We start from the raw sequence: 25734 nt of genomic DNA on the forward strand, positions 1-25734 counted from the left end.
ATGAAGAAAAGACACCAGGGGGATGGGTAAACTGATATATCCAAGCAGTGGGGTAATCATGCTAAGAAATGAGCTATTAAGCCAGGAAAAAAATGGAGGACATGTAAAGTCATACTAATTACTTAGTGCAAGAAGCCAGTCTGAAAAGTCTATACATACTGAATGATTCCAGTTATATGAGGTTGTGGAAAGGCAGAACTAAAGGCAATAAAAAAGATCAGTGGCTGACAGGTTAGGAAGTAGAAAGGAAGATGAATGAACAGAGCACAGAGGATTTTTAGGCTAACAAAACTATTATGTATGATAGTACCATACTGGGTACAGGTCATTTACACATTTGTTGAAACCTACTGAAACCAAAATACCAAAAGTGAACCCTGATAACCCAGTGGTTATTATTTAATACCAGTGCATCACTACTGTCTTATTAATTACAACAAATGTATCAAACTAATGAAAGATATTAATAATCAGGAAAACTGCATGTGTGGTCTTCCTTAGGCTTAGGTTATATGAATGGTGATTAGTGTCAGGTTAAGATCTAAAAAGTTCGAGTGTTTACCACTTGCTAGGGTCTGCCCGGAGCCCTGTAATGTACTAACTCATTTAATCCTCATAGCTACCTTTAGAGCAAGTGCTCTTATTATTCCTAAATTGCACCTAAGGAAACTGAGGCACAGATAGGTTAAATAATTTGCCCAAGCCCACAGAGAGGAAGTGGGATTGAACCCATGCAATATGGCTGTAAGTCTCATGGTCTTAACTGCTGTGCTTAGGGCCACAATTCTTCCTTGGAGAAACATTCGTTTCTGTTGCTTCACTCTTGTCTTTGATATTGATGACACTGGACCCCAATTGTCTTTATAATATTAGGAACTCTGGGAATAACAGGAACTTTAGGGAATGGACTATAGGTGAGAGAAGGGAAAGAAAGAAATACCAACTTAATATTTAAACCCATAGATACGTATAACATTCTAAAATACTGGTAACAACAGTAGTGACATCTAAAATAAGAGATGGGAAAGCTTCAGCTTTCACTCAGAGCCTGAAAGTGTTCCAGTTTATTATATTTTTGTCCCTTGAACATCCCATTGGTTGTCTTTTTCATAATACTAATTACTTCCAGAGTGAAACAAATTGTAATCTATTTTATTTTTTTAATTTTAAAAATACAAGGAGGAAAACATTAACAGACAGACAACATTTTACAAAATAGCAAAAGAACAGTACAAACAATACAGAGTTACAAACAAAGTGGTAGGAAATTAACAATGCTTGTTGTATTACATATTGATATCTTCAAAGTGGTTTCTTATGAATACAGATGGAGACATGCAATATTGATAAATCAAGGAATCATTAACAGTTTCTTTCAGCAAAGAAAGAGAAGACAGTAGATCAACTATGTTAACTACCCTGTATATACATATATATATAATTTCTCCTTCTTTCCCTTCTCTTTTCCCACATCCCAGCTGCCCTTTACCCTTGAGCATTTTCCTATCATTTTGCAATGTCTATCATACCTCCTAGTTTAAATTAACTCTTTCAGGTTTTACACTAGTGAGAGAATGCGGTGCTTGCACATGCAGGTCTGATTTATCTCACTTATGAGTATGGTCTCTAGTTGTGACCATTTACCTATAAAAGCCTTGAGTTTATCTTTCTTTATAGCTGAGTAATATTCCATTATATAAAAGTACCACAATTTTCTTATCCAGTGCTCAGTGGATGGCCATTTGGGTTGCTTCCACAATTTAGCAATTACAAATTGTGCTGCTATGAACATAGGTGCACATATATCGCTGTGATATGATGTTTTTAGATCTTCTGGGAAAATACCCAGAAGGGAATAGCTGGGTTGAATGGAACCTCTAATCCTAGTTTGCTGAGGAATTTCCAGACTGATTTCCACAGTGGTTTCACCAGTCTGCATTCCCACCAGCAGTGGAGAAGGGTTCCTTTTTTTCCACAGCCTCACCAGCATTTCTTATTGGTTGATTTCTTACTGATAGCCAGAAAGCTGCCAAAACCGCTTGAATGAAGCTGAAGACAGAATTTTAGACTTTGAAGACAGCATGGCAGCTGGCGACCGTGAAAGAAGGGATCTTGTAAAATCAACAAGGATCCAGGAAAAGTCAGTTCAACAACTGCAAGACGAGGCAGAAAGGAATAATGTATGACTTATAGGAGTCAGTGAAACAGGAGGCAACATAACTGACATAAAAAGAATATTTGCAGAAACAATAGCAGAAAATTTCCCAAGTGTGGAAACAGGACCTGAGGCATATAGAACTCCAACCAACCACAACCAAAATAAAACTACACCCAGATGTATAATAGTCAAGTTCCCAGATTTCCAGCAAAAATTTAGAATATTAAAAGCTGCTAGAGAAAAGAAACAGATTACCTATAAAGGAAAGCCCATCAGAATCACGGCAGACTTCTCAGCACAAACCATCCAATCAAGAAGAGCTTGGAGAGAAGTATTACAAGTTCTGAGACAAAACAGCTTCCAACCGAGACTGATGTATCCTGCCAAACTATCCCTCAAATTCAATGGAGAAATAAAATATTTCCACGACAAACAACAATTGAAGAACTTCATGAGTGCCAAACCAGCATTACAAAGAGTACTAAAAGATATTCTAGACAGAGAAAAATCTGACCGCAATTTCAAGAACAACAGTAGGAATGTAACGTCAAGAAGAGCAAGCAAGTAAACAGGTAGGAAAAGTAGGACACCAATGCAAGTAAATAACATGACAATGATAAATGGACACATATCAATTATAGCTTTAAATGTACATGGCCTCAGTTCTCCAGTCAAAAGAAACAGACTGGCAGAATGAATTACAAAACAAAATCCAATGATAATGCTGTATAGAGGAAACACATTTTACTCAAAAGGAAATCCATAGACTAAAAGTCAAAGGATGGAAAACAATCCTCCATGCAACAGGAACCCAGAAAAAAGCAGGGGTAGCTATTCTGTTTGCAGACAATGTAATCTATTTTAAAAGCGAAGAGGAAAGTGGGGTTATCTGTTTAGTACTTAAATAACTTACATCTGTCCAGTGACCATATATAGGCTTTTAACATGGACAGTCAAAAGTTGAATGTCTCATGAGAAGAGAAGACTGATATATAACTCAGTGATTATTTTGTGGGGATGGAATTTACCTTCAAGGCATAGATCAGAGGCTATGGGTGATTGGTGTGGTATTGTTCAGTAGTTCTTATGCGCAGAGAATGAACGTTGTTGCCTGGCTTCTTCCTTGGTGTGTATGTGGTGTTAGTAGGTTTCTCTTGTGGTCTACAGTGTATGGCCATGCATGAATGATCACATCAGGATAAGCCCACATTACCTGAGTGACTGTAGTGAATGTGTGCTCCATGGTAGCACCACTGCAAGAACTCATGGTACAGTACCTGAGGATAAGGTGGGGTCATTCAACAATCTAATCCCTCTGGGCTTTTTCAGTTTCACAGCCTCACTGTAATAATAAATGCATTGCTTCAATAAAATTAATGAGAATAACTATCTTATTCAGTGCTGCTATGTGACAGGTACCTAGTGATTTGCTTTTTGTATTTTATATAATTTTTCTTGGTAACTCTACAGTGATTCAAGTGAAGCTTAAAGGGGTTAAAATTTTATTCAGTGTCAGTGCAGCTGCTAAGTGATAGAGCCAGGATTCTGATGCAGAAACTTAAGACTCTTAATCCAGTATGCTATTGTTCCCTAGAAAAATGGATACATTTTGTGTTGATAAATCCCTTGTAGCTTCCTGTCTGTAATATAAAATCTTAGTTCATGGAATTAAATGGAAAGGAAAGTTCAGACTGTAGCTCTGAAGGAGCTGTAGGTAGATAAATTATCACAAATCAAAGAGTAGGGAAAGGTCTGTCTTTCCACTCAATAAGAGGAAAGGAAACAGTAGATTTACAAACACCGACTGTTCTAGGAAGAGATGTTCCCAGAAAATTAAGACATCTAGGGAATGATATACAATGCTTGCACTGTGGTACTAAGCTTTTAATAATCTCTTGCAAAACGAGATAATAGTTTCATTTTCTCCAGCACTGTATGACATGGTAAGTGGTTTATTGTCATTTTCTGTACTCTCTGAAATTCTCCTGGAGAATTATCTCTTAACGTAATTTGTCCAACACTATAAACATAAGAAGTTTGGAACAGATTAGTTACTGACAGTAGTGATCTGTTTATTCAGTACTGCGTGAAACTGATCTTAAATCCTTTCTCTTCCTAGCTGAATATTTTTGGATTATTAGAATGAAAGACCTAAGTGAATAACTCATCAACCATTCTAGCAGAGCAGATAAACAAGAAAGATTTACTTTGTGTCACCAAATCGGCTACTATCAAATTATTGCTGCTGAGCTCTGAATTCATCCTCTGTAACCTTTTCTGAGTCCTTTACATATTTTGTTAAACTGTTACTGGAGACTGGGAGATGCTCATGAGCAAGGGCTTTACAGTTTGGTCCTGGTGTTCTCTGCAGGATGTCCAACTTTTCTATCTCCCACTTCGCTTGGTTGCCAGCAGCCCTCACACCTCCCCCAGTTTTGCCAGAGTGCCTCCCTGTCCTTAGAAGGCAGCACATTCTCCTTTAGGCTCCACAGTACAATCAGTGCTCCTAAAGCTTCCGTGTTATGCCCGGTATATCACACCCCTGCTGTGTTTGTCCTCTGGCAGCCCATAGTCCACCCCCACCTACTTAATTTCTGGATCCTTTTCTAATGCACTTCTTCTTTGATTATATGTTTCCTCCTTTTCTCTTTAATTTGGTAATACATACTGTCACTTTGAGATTTCAAACTGAAATGATTTAATCATTTACATAAAAGTACTAACTGCCACTTACTAACCTCTCTATAGGCTAAAACATGTTTTGGCTAGTTTTTGGTACTTGTCTGTATTGACACCTAGGAAATAACAGATCTCCATCTTAAAAAAAAAACTATAAACATTCAACTGTAGAGCCTAATTGTTCTCTTCTATGATTTTTATCTTTTCAGTTATTTGTAGTATTTCACACAGTAATTGGAATTCTGGACACAGTGATCAGCAAATCTTATGAATGTCTTATGGGCACTTGTGGACTCTGGCTAAAAAGAGATTGTGACATTCATGTGTATGTCACCCTGCCCACTACATCTGCACAAGTAGGAGATTTCCATTTCTCATTATTTCCCTTTCACAGCCTCTCATCTAGTTTCTAATTGATGTGCCTGGCTAAAAATTGTATCCAGAACATTTGTAATTAAGATTTTGTGGGGCATTTAATCAAGTTTTTTAATGGGTTTTTGATGCATCACAGCTGCTAAATTTCATTCATAGGCTCATTTTATGAAAATAAAGGGAAGATTTGTTTTGTAGCAACCTACTTACCCATGTTACCATATTTTCTAAAAAGTTCTTAATTTATGGCTCTTTTAGGATTGATCAGGGGGGTTTTTTTTTGGTGCTAAGAAGTGTGATTTTTTTCCTCTGTTCTAATGTTCATTGAACATTATTGTTCAATGTATACAGTAGTCTGATAGAATGTTCAGGGTGTTATATATGTTTTTAAACATTTACTGTGCTATTGTTTGTGGTTAAAATAAAACATAGAGTTGCCTTTTTGAAAATAGCTTTGTGTTTAGTTACTACATTAGTTTATGCATTGCTCAGCTTTGATGTCCAATCTGATGTTGTCATAGCTACAGCAATGTTTATTTCTTCCTCATATTAACTGGCTCCTGCAGGTTAGCTGAAGGTGAATGCCTCTGCATCTTTTAATTCTATCCAGAGGAGCAGCTCCTGGAGATGGCATGCTAGTCTCTTTGTGATTTAAAATATTCTTTTACTGTTTTCATGGAAAAAAATTTAGTAGACTTGTGTATAGTACTGATAATTTTCAAAATTCAAAATGTACTTGTTTATAGTTCTCCTTTCTAAAATGATTGATTTAGGTTAAAAATGTAACTGACCTGATCAGGTAAGCTGCATAACCGTTTTTCTCTTTAAAATAGTCCCTCCTCAGGAATCTTGAAAAACTTACTTAAAAATTCAAAAAATCCTATGATTTGGCAATAAGTGATATTATATGCAAGATACAATTGTATAGCAAGGTTTTCAAAAGAACCTTGACAGTAGGCATGGCTAATAACAGATTTTCTCTGTAGAGAAAAGTGTAAGTATTTTTAAAAGTTGTGGTTAATTCTGTTTTGCTTAAAATGCTATCTTTTAATCTGAGAATGTAGAGAAGTTGAAAAATGACTGAAAAACAATATATTTATAGGTCGAAGTATCTACTGTCAGATTGCTTCTCAGTCTTTGTGCTAGACAACTCTGAAGGACACCACTTCAACTAAATGATCAGTTAATATAATTCATAGAGGATGAATGTCTGATGTATCTGCTGCAATGCCTGACCTGAATCTAATTACAAGGAACCAGCAGATATCCCAAACTGAAGGACAAGGTGCAAAGTAATGACTCTTTAAAATTTCCAATTTCTAGAAAATTTGAGTTAGTTACAGATTCAATGAGGTTAAAGAACATGTGACAAGTAAGAGCAATCAATTATGCTGGGTTGGATCATAGATTCAAAGAGAAAATAATTATAAAAGAAATTGGGGTAATTAACATTAATTGAATATAAACTTTGGATTAGGTAATAGTATTAGATCATTGTCAAATTTCCATATTTTGAGGAAAGTTTTTGTTATGTAAGAGAATATCCTTGTTTCTAGGAAGTACCTTGAAACATTTAGATACAGATGACCATGATATCTGCAGCTCTTTTCATATAATTTAGAAAACACTACATGGAGAGGAAGAGGGGAGTCAAGAGAAAGCAGTGGGGTAAAATGTAAACAGTTGAGGAATCTGCATAGAACTTAAATGGGAATCATCTGTGCTATTGCAGATTTTCTGTAAATATGAGGTTATATCTAAAAAGTTTTCAAATGAATATGCAAAACTGAAAGTGCTTGCTTTGTGGAAAGTTAATATTCTTTCTCACCACATCTGGTAAGCCTTAAGTTCTAGGCCATGAATCCGTGTCAGTCAGTTTTCACTTTTTGATCTGGGAATTTACTAAAAACAAATGACCAGAAAACTAGGTTTTTTGTCTTAAAGTACTAAGTGTAGTTGAGGAGAAAAGAAGTAGTGCACCCCAAAGCTTAAAAGGTAAAACAATATAATAAGTTAATTTTGTGTGGTATATAATATAGTTTAAAACAGAGTGGCAAATGTTTTCTGTAAAAGGCCAGGTGACAAATACTTTCTTTTTTCTGGGTTTTTGTGGCCCATGTCACTATACTCAGCTCTGCTTTTGTGTTAAGAAAGGAGCCGTGGACTACACATACATCAGTGGTGTGGCTGTGTCTCAGTAAAACATTGTTTACAAAAAGAGTTGAAGGCTGATTATGGCCCACAGGCTGCAGTTGACTGAGTCCTGCTCTAAAATGTAAACTGAGTTTTCTGGTAGCGTCTGGCAAAGAACTGGATTGACTGGAGTGGGGTTTGGGAATGATTTTATGAAGGAGTGACATGAATGCAGTTCATAAAATGCACTACTGTTTTGGAAGGGGTAAGTGTAATGGAGGTGAAGGCCTTAGAGGTGGTCACCCCGGGTTTGTTTTCTAGCCCCACAGCTTACCTGTTTGATAGCTTGGGAAGGTTTTATAACCTCTGATTGCTTGTTTAGGAAATGAGAATAATCAGAGTACCCCCTCATAAAAATTGTGGAGAATATCATGATGGGTGTCTTGTCTGGACTGTGACTTCTAACTGGTTCCCAGCATTGCCTGCAGTCTTCTCTGCAGCTGTCAGAAAGACTGTACTGAAATGGAAAGTGGACTGTGTGTGGCTCCAGATTTCACACTGAGAGCTCCTGTCTGAGTTTAGGATTCAGACTAGCCACTCTGTGCATCTCTATCATATCCTGCTTCAGTTTCCTGTAGTGTTGGATTGCCATCCCTGACCTCATAGAAAGTACACAGAATGAGGCACAGTGTCTGTCTCTTTCTTACACTGGGTCCTTAGGACATAGGATACTGCCTTTTAAAGCAGACATTCAGTAAATAGATGTGGAATTTATGTAATGGGTTAATGTCCATAAGATGCCCAACAATAGTACCTGGCCCATAACTGAGCACTCAATATGTATAAGCCCTGTCCATTACTAACAGGTGGTATCGTGCACATCCTCCCCTCAACAGAATGTTGGAATGAATTGTAAGGCTTCAACATGTGACCTGGAGAAATATCCGTTGATCAAAATCTATGCTTCTTAGAAAAGCAGCAGAACATATTAGAGCCAGTGTTTGGTTATTTATAGAGGTTCTTTGGTAGTAGAACAAATAATTCAAAGTCTGTGAATGAATTTTAAAGTCTTTCTACAGGAACTTTGAAGGTCCAACTTCTTTCCTTCCCAGCATCTGCATCTGTTTATCTGCTTTAGTAGGAAGATACACTGTGCCTCTGGGGCAGAGAGGAAGGACAAAGGCTTGCTCCTTCAGGATCTTGACTGAACACTACAGTAACTGGGTTTTCTCTTGGTTTCTAGATGTTCACACAGAGGCTGTTCAAGCAGCTCTTGCTAAACACAAAGAAAGGAAGATGGCAGTACCCATGCCTTCCAAGCGTAGATCCCTGGTTGTGCAGACCTCGATGGATGCCTACACACCTCCAGGTGAGCAGTGTGCTTGCAGTTTCTGCTTCTTAAATGTGATATGCGTGTTTTAGAATTCATGAAGGAGTGACATGTCTTCCCAGCAGCCTCTGTCTTTTCAGTTTCCACATCAATAGTGGTATAAGTCATGTTCTTGTGAACAGAAATTCCAATTAACCTGGGAGGGAAAATTAGCATTACTATGTATGTAAATATGTATTTTAGACTTTACATCAAGACCCTCACATATAACGTTCTTTAAAGCCTTATGAAATGTTATTTCTACATATAGAAAAGCATTTGTACCCCTGTAGTTCTAATTGAAGTTGGTCTTTTCTTCTATTTAGACTGGTATATACATATTTTCAAGTCTGTCTAATACTAATACTTTGTAGTGTTATATTGAATTGGACAATATAGGCAGTTACTTGAATCAAGGTCATCAAACTTCACTTTTAAATTGATTTTGCTCTCTGCAGGCCAGAAAGTCTCTTACACAACTACTTGACTCTGCCATTGTAGCTGGAAGGTAGTTATAGATGATATGTCAGTGAGTGGATGTGGTTGTGTCCCACAGAACACAACCAGAAACTGTATTTACAAAAACAGATGGTAGGCCCAAATTGGTCCACAGGTCTGACAACTCCTTATCTAAACAGTTGACGATAATAGCCCATTTATGTTTTTGTTGCTTTAACAATATACCAGAGGCTGGGTACTGTATAAAGAACAGAGATTTATTTAGCTCACAGTTCTTGAGGTTAAAGAGCATGGTTCATGGTCCCTGTCTGTGGTGGGCTCTAGTGAGGGCCTTCTGGCTGTTTCATAGAAGAGCAGATCACATCATGGTTGGTATGAGTGCAGGAGGGAGAGAGAGAGAGAGCGAGCACATGAGAAAAGGGAATTGGGGGAAGCTGGAGGAGTTCAGGGATCAGTGTTCCTTTTTGTAATGGTTTAGTTGCAAGAACTTGCCTGTTGGGTCCCATAAGAACGCCTTTGACTCTTTCCTGCATAGGGCATGCCCCAATTACCTTGCCCTAGACCCTGCTTCTTAAAGGTTCCTCTGCCTTCTGATACTGCTGAGGACCAGTCTTCTAACACACAATCCTCTGGGTGACAAACTGGAACTGTAGCAGTTATCTAATACTGCTTTTATTTAATTTTGAATTTTATATAACTACAAAGCTCTCTGTTCCACTGTGTACAAATAATTATAAATTATATCTCGTTATCTTCAAAACTATAATGAAAGATAAAGTGAAATTATTAAGGCACCTGTTAGGAACTTGAAGAATTAAATCTACTTTTCTGATTGATTTGCTTCTATAGTCTTTATTCCAGCATTGTTCATATTTATTTTTGTTTGCTTTCTTTTGTTAATAACACAGCATGATAGAGTGGAGGAGTTATAAAGAAAAGTAGCTTATTTTGGCTCATGGTTCTGGAGGTCTAAGGTAAAGACCATATCTGATGATGGCCTCTGTATTAGTCAGCTTCCCCAGCATTGAGACACTCTCCCCATACCCACAACTTCCCTTCCCCAATATGTACAGCTCACATTTCAGGGAATTCAGGCCCTGGTCAGCAGAGTTTTAAGGCGGCAGCATCCTGGTGACAGGCCATGACACAGCAAAGATACTGAGTTCATGGCAGCTGGAAACCAGAGCAGGAGGACATTGCCGAAGAGAAGGAGGAGAGATTACACATAGACCCTCAAGGCCATGCCTTCAGGACCCACCCAGACACACCCAGAAGGGCACTCTGCCAAACTCTGGAGCAGGTCCCAAAGCCAACCAAGCTGCAACTTACACCGCAACCTCCTTCCCAGCCTGGTCCACAGGGCATCACATGGTGAGGGGGGCGGGGCATGTGTGTAGATGTAGCTCATCTGGTTCTCTCGCTGGTATGAAGTCAACAGGATTTAATCATGAGGGCTCCACTCTAATGATTTAATTCTAATCTTTTCCCAAAGGTGCCACCTTTTAAGTAGCATAGTTGGCTTAACTTTCTACCTCTTAACCCTTTTAGTGAGGATTAATTTCAGTACCTGAAACCTTAGGGGAGACACTAAACCATGTCCAATCATAGCAGTGTCACTGTTGAGCCTTTCTGATCTGCAAGTTTAAATTACCTTGTATGGCACTTGGAACTAAATGCTACCTTTCCCTGTACAAGAGAAATGTAAGGTGCAGTAAGAATGAATGAAAATATGTAGCACTGTTTGGAATCTCATGTATGTATGTGTGTATTCTGCTCTTGAACTCATTATGTAGCCCAGGTTGGCCTTCAACTCCTGGCAATCCTGCCTCAGCCTCCAGAGTTCTGGGATTACAGGCATGTGCCACTATGGCCAATTTCTCCGGTATTTTAAAGCTTAGTCCTGAGTGTTGGCAAACAGTGAGGCAAATAGGACATACTTCAAAGCAGAGATACGACCTGATATGTCAGATATATATCAGTATATTTCAAAGTCTTAACTATCCCAATTTATGTACCTTTCAAGTTAAAAGTGTGAGCTGTTGAAACCAGGACTTTTGCGCTAAGTAAACTATGTCCTCTGTGCTTTTTTGTTTAATTTAATTTTGTTTTTTTTAACCAGGGTCTCACAAAGTTACCTAGTCTAGGCTGGAACTTGCGGTCATCCTGCCTCAGCCTCCCAGAGTACCTACCTGAACCATTTTTATAGGAGAAATGATGACTTTATCTTATTTACTTATTTTTTTTTACTATTTTCTTTTTTGGTACTGGAAATTGAACTCAGGGCCTCACACTTGCCAGGTAGACACTGCTGCTAAGCTACATTCCCGGCCTGAAATGATGACATTAGAAGTAAGAAGCAGTGTGATTGTATGTATTTATTTTCTTCTCTGATTGAATCCATCTACTGAGAAATATTACTGAGTCCCTCATGATGAGAGACAGAACTTTCATGATGAGAAACAAACCTTGTTGTATAATTATCTTTGCAAGACAAAGAACATCATTGGAAATATGAGTTTTAGTGAAATATTTTCCTTTAATTATTTAACTAGCATTTTCATGTGTGCCATATAATATATTTTGTAAACTCCAATCAGGAGTCCTAATGATCCTGATACATAGGATAATTTTTTTGCAGTCAGAAACGTCTCCATCATTATAGAAAATCTTTTATTCATAAGCTATTTTGTGCTTCACAGTGGTCTACATATTTTTTATTATACTTGAACAAAATCTTAATTTCATTTTCCTTTATCTCTTTTCCTTGGTTTCTGCTAACAGTTATTAGAACTCATTTCAAATTTACTCGTCTTCAGAGAAGATTTCTTAAGTTTATATGCTCCACGTGAAATGACTGGTGGCTGACCAGTATCAGAGTTTCTAAAAAAGAGTTAATTAGGTTTGTTACTGCTAGTCTTCTGTTGGAGAAACTTTCCTGTACCTTTTATTCTCCTGCTGTTGGATATTAAACATTGGGGCCTTTGCACTGAGCTGTGTCCCCAACCGTTTTTTATTTTCAGATAAGGCTAAGCAGTTCATGCTAGATTGAAACTTGCGATCCTTTTGCCTCAGCCAGAGCAGTGGGATGTGCAACCATGCCCACTTCCTTTGGAATAATTTCCCCGGCCTGAAGTGATGCTTCTAACTGTAATGTAATGACTTGTTTCCCACTAACACATTTACTATAAACAACTGTAAAACTGCATGAAGTAAACCTGCAGCTCTTTACATTGTGTGGACCACCAACAATATACAAGACTGAACCTGAGAGGCTGAATTTGGTCACCACAATTAATTGTACTTGTTTCAATTTAGTTACCAAATAATTTAAAATTTACATATCTGGCTTTTGTGTTTGTATTGGAAAGTACTTATATAAGTGACTGATACAGCATAAGGCAAGAGCTTTGAAGTATACAATTATAAATATTCAGGAAATTGACAATATGCAGAAGAACTAAAGGAAAATGTGGTTTTAATGTTTCAGCTGAGCAGAGAGAGGGACATTTGTTTTTTAAATAACAGGGATAAGAGTGTTTCAAGTTACATTTCAGGAGCTTGGAAGTCAGTGCTTCATCCCAACAGCAGTGAAAAGCTGAACAAAGTAAAAATTGGTAACTCTTAGACCTAAAGAATTAGATCTTAGATTTAGGAGAACTAAGGTTATGGGGAAAACTGCAGTCCCCCACACTGGAAAGACAAATGGATCAGGAAATCACAACACATTGGAGTAGTAACCCTGGTAGGAAACAGTCGTGGGGCAGGAAGCCTGAGTGGTCATTGACTTAGTGCCGCTAGGTGGGGACAAGTCTGAACTAAATTTCAGGGAGGACCTGTTCATACTGCACCCCATCATCAGTTGTGTACTTTACCTGTAGATTAACCAGCATTTTCAAAGAAAATGTGAGAAAAGTCCTTGGATATAGGATCCTTTTCCTGTAGGGAAAAGGAATATAGCCTGAAATTCATAACTAGGAATGCCTTTAGGAGAATCTAGCTCACTAGAGACTGACCTGCTGGGTTCTTCACTCTGAGACTAACCCAGGGAAGGGAAATCCCCAACTGAAGCCTCCTCTAGCCTTCCTGTCTCACCTATAAAGGTGGAAAAACCTGAGTAGCACTTGTATATTCACATTCTAGAGGAATAAGATCACTGGAGGGTAAGACCTAGTGATGCAGCACATACGTTTGGGCAAATGCCATGTGGTTATACTTTTCTCTTAATTTTCTTGCAAATCTGTAATTATTCTAAAAAACTGTCTTTTTAATGAAGTTAGTGGAGATCCCGGACCTGAAGGCTACAATACTGAATTGAAATGTCAGTGCCTAATCTTAATGTCAAGATAGAGAAGAAGGGCTGTGTGAACTTGAGGAAACAGCAAAAGAATTAACTAAACTGAGGGATCTCTAAACAGGAATTAATATTAGAACCTCAATCCATATGAGAAGGAAAGAATGAGAAAAGAGCAGAAAACACTATTTGAAGAAATGAGTCAAATTTCTCACATTGGTGTAAAATACCCACCTACAGATCCAGAGATCAGGGGTCTCAAGCAGAATAAGTATAAAAAGATTTGTGCCTCTATCCAAATAGTTAAAATGTTGAAATCCAATTATAAAGAGGATATTGTGAAAATAACCAGTAGAAAAAAAAACTTAAATATTGGAGACAAGTCATTTCAGTAAATAATGACTTATTTGAAGATAAAATACAGGTTAGCAGCAATTTAATTTGGCATCTTTGTTGTTGTTGTTAAGTTTGAGCCAGAGTCTCACTGTGTTGCCAAGGCTGGGCTTGAACTTGGTGATCCTCTTGCCTCAGCCTCCCAGAATGCTGGGATTATAGACATGTGCCACCAAGGCTCAGACATCTTTAAATTCCTGAAAGGGGATAAAAGCTGGCAGTTTATTTCCAGCGAAAATATTCTTTACAAACAAGGGTGAATTAACATTGAGAAACATGAAAGCCTAGAAGGTGTTACTAGCAGAACTAAACTATGAACATTCAATGGAATACCTTTAGGATGATTGCCTCTTGCTTTGGTAATTTCACATTTTTGTGGTCCACTCATGAGACTGTAGGCAGCAGTAGTTATTTTTGTTGAGCTGTATTCTATGAGATTGGTATACCACATTTTGCTTTCCCATTGACCAGTGAATATCTGTCCACATTGTTTCCATGTGTTGGACTGTTATGAATAATATTTATGTGAACATTTCTGTGTAGTTCCTTGTGTATACACCTAATTTCATTTATCTTGGGTAGATTTCTGGGAGTGGGAATTCCTGAGTCTTTCTGAAAGTTTTTATTTGCCTTTTATGTACTTTCTATGGTTTATATCTAGATGTCCCCCCAAAGCCTTGTATGCTCATAGGTAGGGCTTTTGAAAGGTAATTATGTCATGGGGGTGCTATAGCTAAATGTGATGTGAGGAGGTGAGGTCTAGTCCTAAGAGGCAGGTCATTGGGTGTGTGACTCAGATTCCTTTCTCGACTTTCTATTTCCTGCCTACCTGAGGTATGAGCAGCTTGCTTCAGCCCAGACCCAGCCATGCCACCAACCATGCAATGACTGAAACTTCTAAAATGTGAGCCAAAATAAACCTGTCCTCCTTTAAGTTGTACTGTTAATTTAGTTACCAAATGATTTAAAATTTATTTACATATCTGGCTTTTGTTTGGTATTATGCCTCGGAGATAAGAAAGTGACTGAACAGTACTTGCCAGTACTAACAGTACTAGTCCAGAGTGACTGGACAATTTTACACTCCCACCAGCCATGTATAAGTGTTCCAGTTTCTCCACATCATCACCAGCTGCTGTTTTATCTGTATGTTCATTATAGTTATTCTAGTGAGTATGAAATAGTATGTGTCTTAGTCACTTTCTCCTCACTGGGACAAAATACCCAACCCCATAACTTAAAGGAAGAGAGGTTTATTTCAGCTCATGTTTCATAAGTTTCAGCCCATGCTTGGCCAGCTCCAGTGCAGAGAAATCTCATGGTGGAAGGGTCTGGGTCGAGGATACTTCTCATCAACTAGCAGAGAGAAAGCAGAGAATGAAGGGCAGAGCAGGGAGGGACCTAAAACATCTAGGTCACACCCCAAGGACTCATGTCTTGGGACCAGATCCTGCCTTCTAACAGCACATTGAGCTCCAAACTCTCCAGTGAATGCATCCACTTCCGGGGATACCCCATCACCAACCACAGTCCAGTCAGTTTGTAAAAGCCCTGCCTCTGAGTGCCTGAGTTTTGGAGGGCATTATAAATCTAAATTGGAACAGTGTGCAATTATGGTTTTAATTTTCATCTCCTTGACAACTAAATCTCTTTAAATGTGCTTAGTAGTCATTTGTCAAATATTCCTTGGTGTTTGTTCAGATATTTTGGCTATTTTATATAGTGCGTTATTTGTTGTCTTATTGGGTTTTAAGTTCCTTTTATACATATATCTCCTTTACAGGTGTACTGTTTGCAAACTGTGGTTTGTCTTTTCATTTCTTAATGATGTGTGGTAGTAGAAAGAATAATGCACACCGCAAAAAAAGAGATATCCATGTTCTGGTCCCTTGCAACTTGTTAAAAATGTTACGTTACTTCATAAATGGGACTCTGCAGATGTGATTTTAAAAAGATTTTTGAGGTGGAACAGTTATCCTGGATTGATAAGGTAGACCTGGATTAACCACATAGGGAGTAGTTTCAAAAGCAAAAAAAATACAGGAAGAACCAGAGGTTGAAGTGCTGTACTTTGAAGATGGAGGAACTGTGGGCCAAGGGTGCAGGAGAAGGCACGGGATTTGCCCTTGCAGTGTTTGGGAGGAATGTGGCCCTGTCAAAACCTTGATTGCCACTAACGTGTATTTTATCTTCAAATAAGTCATTATTTACTAGAATGACTGTTCTCCAATATGTGAGGTCCTTTTTCTACTGATTATTTTTACAATATCCTTTTTATATTTGGATTTCAACATTTTGACTACCATGGATGGAGGCACATGACTTGGAGTATTTCTTCACTGTCATAGATAGCAAATCTCATCTCTTTTTCCATGTAGATACCTCTTCTGGCTCAGAAGATGAAGGCTCGGTGCAGGGTGATTCACAGGGAACCCCTACCTCCAGCCAAGGCAGCATCAACATGGAGCACTGGATCAGCCAGGCCATTCATGGCTCCACCACATCCACCACCTCCTCTTCATCCACGCAGAGCGGAGGCAGTGGGGCTGCCCACAGGCTGGCTGACGTCATGGCCCAGACACACATAGGTGAGTACCCTTGCCCGGCTGGGGTCTGCACCTTTCCCCATATCTGCTCTCACTGTTACAAACCAAGCACCAAGTGCATAGTTGCATATTTTGTTTATATCCTGGCCAGAGGACCTAACTGATGGACACAGTTCACACAACCCCTCCAGTTCCTGGGGTGATTTGGCTTTACTATTTTCTGAAACTCTTGCTTTATTGCCTTTTACTCTCCCAGCCTCTTCCACAACTGGAATTTCATGTGGTATTTGTTCATAAAGGTTTGCATTCTTGTTCATGAAGTAAGACTATCTACTTCTGTGTTTCTTTCTCACTCATCCAAAACTGTGCTTTTGAATAACATTTTAATAGTGCTGATACAAGAAACAGGGAATTTTAAAATAGAGTTGTATTACTTTGGGACTTATTTGAGGAAGTTGGGAGCCTTACTGCTATTTTCAGTTACTGTTATTTAGATATGTTAGATGCTTCATGCTTCTTGGTGCATACTTTTTATAAAAAGCAGAGCTTCTGGGTTAGAGAAAGCACAACATTAGAAAGTGTTTGCTTGACATGTTTGCTAACAGTGCAGAGAAGGAGATGACAAAGAGTCATTAGAGGAAAAGAACCAGAATCTGTTGAATGGATGAGTGTAGGAAATATTGGTCCTGTTATACATCATTCACCTCCACTTGGTCCCATGTACCTTTCACTTACTATGCCTGGGCAAGACCTTACATGCAGGGAGAAGTAGAACACTTTTCTGTTCTTACCCATTTTCCACTGTGGATTTAAGATGTTTAAACACTTCAGTAATAAAAGTTTTTCATAACATAAATTAACTTGCACAGATTATGGTTCAGTATGTTCTTAATAAAATAGCAATGTGGAGGGAAGGTCAGACTCAGGGAGGCTGCTGCAGACTGTGTTGTTAGTGTTAAGGGAGGTGGAGATGTTGCAGCTGTATCTGCGCTACTGTAGGAACACCTCGTGTCTGCAGTTAGCAGTCTCCATATTGGCAAATAGTAAATGCAATTAATGAGTTAAATACTCCAAAGTCACCTCAGATGCCCAGTGCTTATTTCTAGATCATTAACTACTTGATGGACAAAATAGTTTCAAACTGACATTTGAAATCTTAGCATCATTCACACTCACTGAATGAAGCTAAAAAAGCATCAGCCTTTCTTGTATCCAGAATAAGACAGTTTGTCTGTTACCAGGAAAGCAGGATCAGTGCTCAGTTTGTCCCCTAACAAATATTGAGATCTTGAAGCCAGTTCTTCTGTTTTTGTTTTGTAGTGAGAAATAATGGGAAAGATAATTTCTTATCTTTATATCTCTCAAAACAGTTGTAAGGTACATTCATCATAAGTTTTAAAGTAATATTCAAATGCAAAGTGGTATTGTTTCAGGTGAACATATTTTCAGGGCCATGTGTCCTGGTTTCTTTGAGCTAGTAACCTCTATTTGAAAGCACAGTGAGTTAAATGCTGAACAGAAATGTGTCACCATTACATATTTTTAGTGTGTTGGAACCGGGGATTATGGCTGAGGCGCTGGGAGCTCTACCTTGTGTTGGAGCAGGGATGTCAGACACCTCTGCTACTTGCAAGTATTCATATTCTCTGATTTTGTTCACTTTTAGGGAGGTTCTCAGACTCTTACCAAGAGGAACACATGATTTGGAACACATTAATTGCTGCATTTGGCTTTCCCTTTGTGAGTTTACACTTGGAATCCGGGAGGAAATTACAGCCTGGAGAATTAAATTTATCTCAACTATAAAAGGTTGCATTACTCATGTACATCGAGGCTTAGTGCAACCTAAATATAATCCCTCAGTGTGTGACATTTCGGTAATTTCTCATTTGGCGCAAAGATAAGTTCCTAGAATATCTGGGAGTTCTCTATAACTATGAAAAAAAATTTTTTTTGGAAAGAAAGTAGTGGCAAAATAATGAAACCTTATAAGAAGAGGAGGATTAGAATACTTTATTCCTGTAGCAAAATAGAAGAAGTAAAATATCAGAGTTAGCAGCATTTGAGCTGTGGTTGAGATTATCAGAAGCCTAGGAAAAAGATAATAGCGTGGGTGTGCAAATGCCTAGGCGTTTGAAAGAGCTCAGGGCAAAATAAACACCTCAGTCCCATTTTATGGTCCCTTACCTGGAGACTATAGAGACTTTTGGCCAACAAAAGCTAAGGAATTGAACATAGTATCTCCTCCTTGGCAGGCCGTTCTGCTCAATCTTTCGTAGATTTTTCCACAGATTTCATTATGCCAACAGTTAAGTAGGGATATCTCCCATGAATCTCAGTAGACAAGCTGGTTTAGTCAAGGATATAAAATCCCATTCTGGATTATTCTGTTCCTTTTTCTCTGCCTTGATTTGCTGTACTTCTGTCAGGGTCTGCACGTGACTACCATACTCAAGAGCACTGTCAGGGTAACGCTGCATCCCAGGATGCTGAGGTCTGAGAAGGTGTAAGCTGCTATTTCCAGAATGTCAGTCCTGCCGTTCTACTAACTCCCTGTGTCACAATTTGATGGAGCTGCATTGCAGATCTGCCCTCTGTGGTTCTAAACAATATTCTTGATTATTGTCAAAGCAAACTTATGAAGAACTGTAAGCCAATTAGAAATACAGAGGTTTATATTCCAAAGTATTTTATCAGTATCAAAAGTTGAGCAGTGTAACCAGCAGACTTAATGGATTGCTCTTAAAGTTCGGAAGATATACATATAAATAAGCATTCTGAGTAAAATATTACAGAAATTATTTAGCAAAAATGAATGGAGTAATTGAGACAGTATTTATTAATATATTTCTAAACTGAGAAATAAGAATGGGCCAGGTGTGGTGGTGCACCTTTGAAACCCCAGCATGGAGGCAGAAGGATCGCTGTGAGTTTGAGGCCAGCCTGAACTGCATAGTCAAAACCTTCTCAAAAAGACCAAAAAAAAGGACAAGACAGAATAGATAACTATTGTTTAGGATTAAACTTTGTATATATAGGAAGTTAAACTTTTATATAAACTTCTTTTTTAGCTCCAAATACATTGTTAAGGTCTCCATAATCTTTTGTTCATATACTGACCTTGTGACACTGCCACAGTATGTTTTGGGGGACATATTTTCATTAACCAGATAGTCGTAACAATAATTACCATTTCTAGAGAGTTTTAGAATTTAGTTGACATTAGTGTTTTCAGTGTTTGCTATTTATATTAGCTACCAAATTCTCATCAGATTTCTTAGGTCTGTGCCTGCTATGTTCTTGTTACATAATTAGTGTGGCAGTTGCACACTTTGAGTCTAGATTCCACTTCACTAGTGCATTATGCAGAGAGTTTGTAATACGTTGTACCATTGCTTTCATTGTAATACATTGTCCTCATTTATGTATGTGTAATTACCCAAACTATTATCAATACTTTGAAACATTTACAAACAGTCTTAAAAGATCCCCTACAGACTGAAGTTGGTGATATTGGCCAAACCTGGCTAGTTAGGGCTGGGATCTACTAGGGACCGCCTCTTCCAGCTGGGGCATTTTTTCAGCTAGAGGTTTATAATTTTAGAGAGCAGATCAGCAAGCTTTTCTTTTAAAGGGCTAGAGAAAAGATAATTCAGACTTCGTGTCTTCTATATGGACCCTGTTGGAGTTCTTCAGCTCTGCTGTCATCACACAAAAGCAATCGATAGATAATAGGCAAACAGTAGGCATAAATAAAACTTTATTTATAAAAATAGGTGGCAGATAAGGCACTATCTGTAGTTAGCCAAGTTTGAGTTTTAAATCACTCTATTGAAAAGGTTGGCAGAAAGTCAGTAGATCTTTCAGGATGGAGTCTCCTGGCAATGACATACATGATGTGACTGAAGCTTCTGCCCTATTTTTCTGTACCTGCTGACTGTACGACTATATCCCACCACCACCAGTTTAGAAGGCCACCTCATTGCTGACCACACATTTCCATATCCATGCGTGAAGTCTCTCATAGTGCCCCATGTTTCATATTGCCTGTTGGACACCTGCACGCCAGCGCCAGCCTGTGCCCTGAGATTAGCTTGTCTACCAAGGCCTCTGTGCCTGTCACATCAGACGTGTTTTCTGGGATTGAGACTCCAGGGTGAGTGCAGACCTCAGCTGTTACTGTTCCTTCAGCCACAAGTCTCAGCAGATCACGTGAGTCTAACAGTCCTCCTTGTGACCTCCCCTCTGTGCTCCTTGGCCAAGGCCAGGCCTTTTTGTCTGTCACCACAACTTTCAGGCACTCTGGCCTTACATTTCTCTTCCTTTCAAGCTGTCCTGTATTTAATTTCCCCATCAGTATTGTAAAAATACAGGTCTGTCCTTGGCTGTTTTTCCTAAAAGGGCTTTGGTGATTTTCACCTTTTAAAACTGATTTTATTGACTTTAACTTCAAAAAAATCCAAATAGTGTTTGTTGGATCTGAAAGCATATTAACCCTTCACCCACTCCACACCCCTCTGAGGGAGCCTGTCACTCTCTTTTCAAGAATGCCTCATAGATCTGCTTACTTACACCTTAGTGTGACAGTAGAATCACATCTATTCATGTACATTTTTTTTTCCCAATGTTTAAGTGTACTTAATTCAATAGCAGTCAGGCAGGCATTTGCACCTCCATGCTCAACTTTCACAGAAAGGCAGAGAAAAGCCCCCAGCCAGGCCTACTGCCCAAAAAAGTCTTAGCATTAATTACCTGTTGGTTGTAGGATGTCAGGAGGCTGTGTCATTTCATTTCCAAGCCATGTGAGGAATAAATGGTATTCTTGTTTTGTAGCTGAGCAGACTGAGATTCAAAGAGTTGAGTATGTCACCAAAGGGCAAGCAGTTGAGCAAGAGGACTGAGGAGTCACCACCCTTTACTCAGTATCTATCCGCTTGGCTCCACCTATTGCAAAACAGAGAAAATTCTTTTTCACACAAAAGCACAATCAAATTTTGCATTAAAAATTAAGATCTCAACATCTCCTGTCACAACCTGCAAAGGTCTTTGGGCTGCAAATGCTTCCCAGTTGGAACCTTTCATCATTGTCTTGGTTACTTTTCTCTTGTTGCTGAGACAAAATGCCTGATGCCCAATATTAAGGAAGGAAAGTTTTATTTATAGCTCGCAGTTTGTGGAGGTTTCAGTCCGTACTTGGCTGGCTTCAAGGCAGAGTGGCACATGGCAAAGGGCAACAGTTCATGGTGGCAGAAAATAGCAAAAGCAACAAGAGCAAAACAGAAGAGCAGTGGCAAGCAGCTTCTTTCCCTCCCTTACATTGCATACAAACTACCTGACCCAGGGCAGGTGTAGTGCTCACACCCATAAATCAATCATAAACTCTAGAAGCCTGCCCCATGATTGCCTGAGGCTGTGCGGGGACACATCCAGACACAAACCATAACAGTCGTGAATTTGAATTTGTAGATATAAGCATCAAGGAGCTGTTGTTAAAAGCTGAAGGATTTGGTTCCAGTATTAGAATATACTTACTTAGATTTGTCACATCTTTATGGGATTTTCATGGAATAAATATACAGGAAAGAACAATTCAAGGTCTGAGAAACTGAGGTTATGTGCAAGTCAGCCCTGGCTGTCTCAGAACTCTAAGAGGAATGTTTGAATGTAGAACCATGATGGCCTTTACTAGCTGTCTCTTGGTTTTACAGTAGAGGCAATTTGTCTGTAAGTTTGAAAAGCAACTAGAAATCATTTGTAGCAGTATAAGACACACACATGGGGTGGGTGGGGGTGTCCCGTAACAGAAGACAAGGTTAAACTTGAGTATTGGTCTGTCCTGAATGATTAGTGAAAACGTAACACATTTGCTTAGATATAACAGATGTACCATTTTTTGAATTGATTTAGACACCAACTAGAGCATTTCCATTAGAGCCAGCCAAAGGAGACTTTGCTATAGTGAGACTAAAGAGAGAAGAAACTTTTGTCTTCTGATAAATTGTAAATGAAGACAGCATCTGGATCACCAGCAGCAGGAGGAGGCTTGAGGACAGAGTTGGATGCTTTGCCGTGACAAGTGATGGCCCCTTCCTTTCTATACCAATCTGGACTTCTCTGACCATACATCTTCTTTTGTCTGGATCCATCTGATGCAAACATGTTTATTGAGGGGAGGATTTACACTTAATAGAAAGGAGATTTGCCCAGCTTGTGCTCACATACATCTGGTGAATGGCTTAGGTCTGAATTCCTCTGCAGCTTTGTAGTCTCCTATAGCCCAAGAGGTGAACCAATGGGGTGGCTTGGTTAGGACTCCCAAGCAATCTGAATTAAGACGTAGGCCAATTCTACCTCGCTACTCTGCTTAGCTCCACATCTTACCAAGGTACCTTATTTAACATCACTATGTATAGGTATAGTCTTTAACCTGCCAGGAATCTGGAGTAGCTGGTAGGCACAGTGGTCTCATGGGGCTACCTCACTGGCACCCCCTTTACAGGTGGCCACATATTTCTTCTTAGCTCTCTATGAACAGTGGTGATTGAGTTAACCTAGGAAACCAGGGATTTTATGTTTTTAATATACAAAATATTAGATTCCTTTGAGAGCTTTATTCATTATCTGTTGTCAGTTAGTGAACCCAGGCACATTGTTTTCTACATATTAAAGCCACATTTTCCACTGTTTTTCTCTTGATTTTGAATTTATTTAGAGACTACAAAATAATTAACATGACTTATAATGGGATCTGTCACCAATGACCACATGGGGGAGTTCCACTTAGACAGAATTAAAGAATACTGCTATTTAGCTGATAGTAGACCCAGAGCATTTTATCTCTACTTCTCCAGTGTCCATTAACTTACTCATTTATGTGCTCACACTTTCAACTGTTCTTCTGACATTTGTTGAGTACAGAGGGTATAGACTGGCTGGGTTGTAGCTTTAGCATCTAAGTAGGACATTCTGTCACTGAACCCAGCAGGAAGTTGGAAGGAGCAGAGACCTTCAGGAGCAGCTGATGAGGAAAGGACTGAGTCAAGGCAAGCAGGGGATTATCCAGGGTCTTTAACAGGGAAGAACAGCAAGTGCCCTGAAATTGGTTATGACAGGCAAAAAAAAAACTGTACAGCAGGGGCAGATCGTATTGGCCTGAGCAACAGACTGAAATCCCCTAAGTGGTAAGCATGTCAGGGTGAGGTGAGAGCCCCTGCTAGGGATGGAGTTGGAATAACCATATCAACTGCTGAGGGTTGTAGTGGGTGCCAGGGTAACTGAGACAGAGCCTCCCTGTAGAGAAAAAGCTCTCATACTGTTGGGGAAACAGAGGTAAAGGTCTTATAGAAAAGTAGGGGCCAGATTCACAGCAGAGGTAACCTCTACTGAGGGACTGCAGGACAGCACTATTTTTCTCTTACTTTTAAAAATCCCTGTGAAAGTGATCTGAGGAGCACAGAGTAACACCCAGATTTGTGATTTCTACCACGATAGGCATAGTATATCACTACAGTGGCAGGATTTCTCTGCCCTCCTAGCAGAAGCCAGCTGCTAGGCTTTATCATCCTACAGTGTTGGCATATTCAAGGAGTTTGAAAAGGAGAGGGAGCCAAGGTGACATATAAATTAATTTGGAAAACACTTTGAAGTCATCCAGCTGCCCCTGTTCCTATTTTTTGTAAATCACCAGATGTATTGGAATCATAATTTTCCCCAGCTTTGAAGTGGAAAAGCTACGCGCCACAAAGGCTGATTGGACATCCCTAATGAAGAAGTATGTTTAAGTATAGCCTGGCTTTAATTGAGTCAAAATACAGGAAGCTTACATTTTAGGTGACTAATTGCAAATTTTGTGCCTCATACATTAGCATCTATTGTGTTTTCACTTGAAAAGTGAGGCCTCACCTCAGTGTGTACTACTTGGCTGTGTGGAGATGGAGTTCTAGAGAATTAGATCAGTTGGAAGCATGAATTGAAGGCTGTTTGGCAAAAGTACAGATGGGGTGTGATAAAGAGGATATATATAGAGTCTGAAATGTTAGAAGCAACTTTGGAATGACGCTCGTCCTTTCCTCTTCCACTCGCCACACAGACCTGGTGGAGCCCCGTGCTCTGTGCTTCTGCATCTCTGATGTGCACCACCCTCGCCTCTTACAGGAACTAACGCAAGCACTCCTCTGGCTGGATCTAAGGAGTTGCCTTTAAGGATGTACGTTAGTCTGCTTGGGCTGTCATATAACAAAATAGTGCAGACGGCGAGGCTTAAGCAACAGCCAGCAATGTTCTCACAGTTGTGGAGGCTAGAAGTCTGAAGCTAGGGGTTGGCAGAGTTGGTTGCTCTGTGACCTTTCTCTGTGGGTTGGAGGTGGAGGTGGTCATCTTCTCTGTCTTCATGTGGCTTGTTCCTGTGTGACTGTGGCCTGATCCCTTCTTAGAAAGAAAGAAGGCTCAATGGGTCAGAGTTCACCCCAACAGCTTCTTTTTTACCTTAGTTACTTTAAGTGTCTGCCTCCAAATATGCAGTCACATTCTGAAGTCCCAAATTTGGGAGCTTTGACCTGTGAATTTGGGGGAATGCAATTCAGCTCATAGCAGAGTGGAAATGCTTCAGAAAGAGATGTGCTGAACAGCGTGTTAATGCTGTACAGAAACATTCCAGGGTACAGACCCATTGCACCCTGGCATATAGTCTCTTCATCTACAGTGAATAGATAACTGATGGTGGCAAAGTTTAAGTGCTTTTGTGTCTTCATTTGCTGAACTCCTGCTGTATAGGTGGGTATAAAGTAGGTGTTATCTTCATTGTCCAGAACAGGAACCAGAAGCATGGGGATTTTGTTAAGGAACTGGTCCCAGGTTCCTTGATACCTTCTAGATCCAAATACCTGGATCCATGTAACCCAGAAGTGCTTTAGTAAGATTGGGATGGGTTAGTCAGCCAGAGTTGCTACATTTGAAACTTACCTAGGAATACTAGCTACCCCTTTCCATCTCTGAGTCCTTCTCATAAAGAATTATATCATGTATGCAAGCTCATTTCTGTAGACAGTTGATCCCCATTCAAATATTCTGTATTTGTAAATTTGCCTACTTGCTAACATTTATCAGTAAACCCCAGAACAATACTCAGAGATTTTGCAATAATTCAGATATACATAGAGCCAAAAAAAGTTTGTTTCCTGATGCACCTAGTCTCCACTGAGTTTGAAGGAGACAATCTGGGCCTTCTTTCTTCAGTGCTGACTATAAACCAGTGTCCTTTTCTTTTCTTTCTTTTTTTTTTTGGTACCGGGAATCAAACTAATGACCTCAGCCTTGCCAGGCAAGCGCTTATGCC

At 39.2% G+C, this 25734-nt stretch overlaps 1 protein-coding gene across 4 annotated transcripts in view; it reads left to right on the plus strand.

The window, feature by feature from the left end:
- Dip2c (disco-interacting protein 2 homolog C) overlaps nt 1-25734 on the plus strand; it is a 221672-nt gene that overhangs the window by 62374 nt on the left and 133564 nt on the right. For all 4 annotated transcript variants that reach the window (XM_013504713.1, XM_013504714.1, XM_013504715.1 and 1 more), the window contains 2 exons: nt 8586-8711; nt 16233-16442. In XM_013504713.1, coding sequence (XP_013360167.1) covers nt 8586-8711; nt 16233-16442 — 336 coding nt within the window. The remainder of the gene's footprint in view (nt 1-8585; nt 8712-16232; nt 16443-25734) is intronic.

This window comes from Chinchilla lanigera, unplaced genomic scaffold (genome assembly GCF_000276665.1).
Source record: "Chinchilla lanigera isolate Chin_1 unplaced genomic scaffold, ChiLan1.0 scaffold00091, whole genome shotgun sequence".
In the NCBI taxonomy this organism is placed as follows: domain Eukaryota; kingdom Metazoa; phylum Chordata; class Mammalia; order Rodentia; family Chinchillidae; genus Chinchilla; species Chinchilla lanigera.